At 42.0% G+C, this 5,092-nt stretch overlaps 1 protein-coding gene across 4 annotated transcripts in view; it reads left to right on the top strand.

Moving 5' to 3' along the window:
* Positions 1 to 5,092, top strand: part of gramd1c (GRAM domain containing 1c) — a 58,774-nt gene that overhangs the window by 22,276 nt on the left and 31,406 nt on the right. For 3 of the 4 annotated variants that reach the window (XM_043691249.1, XM_043691251.1, XM_043691253.1), the window contains one exon: positions 1,077 to 1,217. The exons of the other annotated variant lie outside the window; for it this stretch is intronic. In XM_043691249.1, coding sequence (XP_043547184.1) covers positions 1,077 to 1,217 — 141 coding nt within the window. The remainder of the gene's footprint in view (positions 1 to 1,076; positions 1,218 to 5,092) is intronic. 4 annotated transcript variants of the gene reach the window in all.

Genomic DNA, 5,092 nt, shown 5'->3' with positions numbered 1-5,092 from the left:
ATCACCCTCACCTTGATCTCCTTCCACCTATCGCATTTCCAATGCCCCTCCCCCAAGTCCCTCCTCCCTACCTTTTATCTTAGCCTGCTGGACACACTTTCCTCATTCCTGAAGAAGGTCTCATGCCCGAAACGTCGATTCTCCTGATCCCTGGATGCTGCCTGACCTGCTGCGCTTTTCCAGCAACACATTTTCAGCTCTGATCTCCAGCGTCTGCAGCCCTCACTTTCTCCCCAATTTCAGTAGCACACAATCACCTACCATGCACATGCTGCATGTGTTGTAGGATATTTGAGAAGAGAAAATCAATCAGGACCAGTAGAAAGATGGAGCAGGAAAGAACCTTTCCCTCCATTTTAAGCCTTTTAAAGTATTCAAGACTGTTTCCGATAGTTAACAGGAAAAGTGTGAATCAGTCCGCCTTTAATTTGGGCATTTATCCAGGGTACCTGAGGTTGGTTAAGAGAAGCGCACATTTTCTAGAATTCCACCTCCAGAGTAAAGGAAGTCAATGTTTTTTGCCACGGTACCACTTTCTTTCAAGGTGCAGTTGGAATGTGTGAGGGGGGTCAGGACCATATACCTGGGAAAGTAGGCAACAGCGCCACCTACTGAGGATCTTGGACTGATCCAAGATAAACAAAACTATTGAGTTTGCAAAGTTAAAAATCACACAACAGCAGGTTATGGTTCAACAAGTTTATTTGGAAGCACTAGCTTTCGAAGCATTGTTTCTTCATCAGGCGTTGTCACAAGCATCTGACGAAGGAGCAGCACTTTGAAAGCTAGTGCCTCCAAATAAACCTGTTGGACTACAACCTACAACCTAGTGTTGTGATTTTTTTCTAACTTTTGTCCACCTCATCCCAGTCCAACAGCCGCACTTCCAAATAATGAGTTTGCAATTGAGTTTGCTATTAGGTGGATCTATTACAGGGTTATATTGCTTATTAAAGATGTGCGTGCCAAATATAAGTCTTCTAATATAACTGAATCGTATGATATGCTGTTTATACGGTAGATTTTAAACCTTTTGTTCAATTATTTTTACGTGAATTTAATTTGATTGTCTGCAGCTGAAGAGAAGACTTGCAGTGACCTTCAGGGTAAACTTTACATTAACAGAGTATTCAACATGAGTGCAGACAAGATGTTTGAGCTCCTCTTCACTAACTCTCAGTTTATACAGAAATTTATTAGTACAAGAAAAATTACAGGTAACTAACTACGAAAATTACTTTCATTAAGCAAAAATAGATTGCAGCAGACCTCTCCTTAGGTCCATTCTGTTGTAACAATCTGTGGCTGCGTTATCTACATTTATACTGAATTAGTGTTGCTTTAAATGGACCCACAAAGCCATCCGCATCATGCACCGTACCAATCACTTTCTCACCCGAAGCCAAGGTGATGGCTTAGCAATTTCAATGGCCAGATAGTCTTTACCACAGTCTAGTCTGCAAGTTGCACATTGGGACCATATTGAGTTAGAGGCCTACATCATGGAAACAGGCCCTTCGTCCCTGTTGCCCAGTTTTCACAATTAAATTAGTCCCATTTGTCTGCATTTGGTCCATGTCCCTTCATATCTATCCTATCCATGTACCTATCTAAATGTGTCTTAGATGGTGAAGTTGAACTTCCTTCCACCACTACTTCTCGTAGCCTGTCCCAGACACTCATCCTCCTCTGTGTGAAAGAATTGTCCCTCTGGACCCTTTTTGCATCTCTTCCCTCTCACCTTAAACCTATGCCCTCTAGTTTTAAACTCTCCTGCTATGGGGAAAAGCTGTCCACTATTCTACATTTACCTATGTCATGATTTTTATAGACATCTGTCAGGTCACCACACACTTTCCTACACCCCAGAGAAAAGAATCCCAGCCTCTCCTTGTGACACAAGCCTTCCAGTCCAAGTAGAATCCTAGTAAATCTTTTCTGCACACTCTCTAGTTTGATAATTTCTATAGAACAGAACATTTGGACCAACTCCACTGCATCTAAGGTAATTGCTTGGGAAATTAAAGCTTCCAATTGGTAATTATTCTAATTCTCTTGAGCTTAATACCTGCCAAGGAAAGGTTAGAGCAGGTGTTTACTCCTCTAAACATTTACCTTCTGCTCACCAATCAGCTGACAACTCCCTCCCCTAACTCAGTGTTTTTCCAAACCCACTCCCCTCCAGCCCCAACATGTCCTCCACACTTGATTCCCTCTTTGGTACAGCTCTGCATCCATCACCGCCTCCCCAATCCCTTTGACCCAACATGGGTCAGTTGGATCCAACAACTCTCGCTTCGATCCATGACCGAACCTGACCCCTTAAGTTACCCCAAATCTTCAACTACTTACCTGACACCCAACTCCCTCACCCTGGCATCCTTCTCCCCTAACTCCCTTCTCCCTATCCACCCCACCCTCGCCCTATCCCCACACTTGTCTCACCTATTTATCCTTTAACAGGTATCCCTGATTTACAAGCGTCCGACTTCTGAACACTCCTACTTACGAACGCTGTCTCATACACGGTTGTAATTTTACAGACCTGACTTATGAACATTTCCTGTGCTTATGAACAGCTGCGATACATTGTCCTGCATTGTATTCCAACTTGCGTGCAAATCAACTTGTGAACAAACTCCAGAACAGAGCTTCTTTGCAGACTGTGGGGACTGCCTGTAGTGATGGGCTATGCTGCTGAGTATTTAAGTTTCAGAATATAGTGCACTTACTGCTATAAGGGGCCATGGTTTCAGAGATCATCTCATATTGCTAGCAGTGAGGATTCTTGAACTGGTCTCTCGTTCAGGAATCAAAAATAGGTTTGTAACCAAGTTTGAGGAAGGAATTACAATCTGTTACGGCATCCCTTTTCCATGTATCTAAAATACAGATAATTAAGGAAATTGGGTTATGCTGAGGCAATTGCCATATTTTTAAAAAATGGTTATTGTATTATTGTTGTGTCTCCTACCTTACTACAATGACCACATTTCATTGGCTGTAAATTTGTTAATCATTGAAAAGTGCTATGTAAATGCAAGCCTGTCTTTTTCTTTCTATGGATAGGTGCACTGCAGCTTTAAGAAAGCTTTGTTAATGCATTTAATGGTAAAATGCTTCTGGGAAACCTCCAAAAATGTGTTGAAACATGCTGACTACCTTAATAGAATACCAACAGTGATAATCACTTCTGTAATAGAAAAGTGTTACCATGCAAATCAGAAAGAATTTATTCTGACGTGCTCGAGGGAAAAGTTCCAAACACACCTACGTTAATTTTTCAGAACCTTGCACAGAAGGCTCTTTGATAGATATTTCCAGTTAGTCTCATACTCCTCTTTTCTCATAGCCCCAGAGAATCTTTCCCATCACGTAAATATCCAATTTTATTTTGTAAATTATGATTGCATTTACAATTTTTATAATTTCATAATTCTTTTTTATCTTTTTAACTTGGCAATTGTAATTGAATCTCCTGTCACCACTCTGTTTCTTTCAGAGTTTAAGAACTGGCTGGATTTTTAAAAGACAAAATCCCCTCTCCTCTCCCCTCATTCGTTTGACAATTATCTACAAGTTGTGTCCTTTTGTTAACTGACCCCCCCGCCCCAGTCAGTGGAATCCATTTCTCTTTCTCTGTCAAACTCCTCACTAATTTTGAACACCTCTGTTTAAGTTTCTGATTAACCTCCTTTATCTCTCCGGGGAAGGCAACCTCAGGACCTGCAATCTCACCACTAGTCCCTCAGTACCACTCTACTAAATCTCCTCTGTATTGTCTTGACATCTTTACAAAAGTATGATGCCAAGGATTGAACACAGTCCTCTAGAACATGTTGTTCAGAATGTTGGTGAGGCCTCTTCTGAGAGTATTGTGTCCCGTTCCGGTCACCCTGTTAGAGGAAGGAAATTATGAAGCTAAAAATCAAACAACACCAGGTTATAGACCAACGGGTTTATTTTGGAAGCATTAGCTTTCGGTGTGTTATCAGGTCAGCCACCTGTCAGAGCGCTGCTCTGAAAGCTAGTGCTTCAAAACAAACCTGTTGGACTATAGCCTGGTGTTGTGTGATTTTTTTAAACTTTGTCCATCCCAGTCCAACACCAGCTCCACCAAGTCATTATTAAGCGAGAGAGCGTTCAGAAAAGATTTACCAGGATGTTGCTGGGAATGGAGAGTTTGAGTTACAAGGACAGATTGAGACTTCTTTCACTAGAATGTAGGAGGTTGCGGGGTGACTTTACAGAGGTTAATAAAATCATGAGGGGCAGAGATAAGGTGAGTGGCAGGTGTTTTCCCTATGGTGGGGGATTTCAGGACTTTGTTTTTTTCACTCATGTTAAAAATCATCATTTTCTCTAGACCTTGTTAGTACTCCATGGGCAAAAGAAGAGAATGGTAACATTTTAAGGTGAGAGGCGAAAGATATATTTAAAGAAAACAAGGGGCTTTTTTTTTGACATGGTGGTTTGTATGTGGAATGAACTTCCAGAGGAAGTGGTAGATGTGGGTACAGTTACAACATCCTTAAAAGACATTTGGATAAGTACATGAATATAGAACATAGAACAATACAGCACAGAACAGGCCCTTCGGCCCACGATGTTGTGCCGAACATTTGTCCTAGCTTAAGCACCCATCCATGTACATATCCAATTGCCGCTTAAAGGTCACCAATGATTCTGACTCTGCCACTCCCACAGGCAGCGCATTCCATGCCCTCACCACTCTCTGGGTAAAGAACCTACCCCTGACATCCCCCCTATACCTTCCACCCTTCACCTTAAATTTATGGCCCCTTGTAACACACTGTTGTACCCGGGGAAAAAGTCTCTGACTGTCTACTCTATCTATTCCCCTGAACATCTAATAAACCTCTATCAAGTCACCCCTCATCCTTCGCCGTTCCAATGAGAAAAGGCCTAGCACACTCAACCTATCCTCGTACGACCTATTCTCCATTTCAGGCAACATCCTGGTAAATCTCCTCTGCACCCTTTCCAAAGCTTCCACATCTTTCCTAAAATGAGGCAACCAGAACTGCACACAGTACTCCAAATGTGGCCTAACCAAAGTCCTGTACAGCTG

Source organism: Chiloscyllium plagiosum, chromosome 6 (genome assembly GCF_004010195.1).
Source record: "Chiloscyllium plagiosum isolate BGI_BamShark_2017 chromosome 6, ASM401019v2, whole genome shotgun sequence".
NCBI lineage: Eukaryota > Metazoa > Chordata > Chondrichthyes > Orectolobiformes > Hemiscylliidae > Chiloscyllium > Chiloscyllium plagiosum.
The sequence above is the reverse complement of the archived record's forward strand: the minus strand, read 5'-3'. Positions and strand labels throughout refer to the sequence as shown.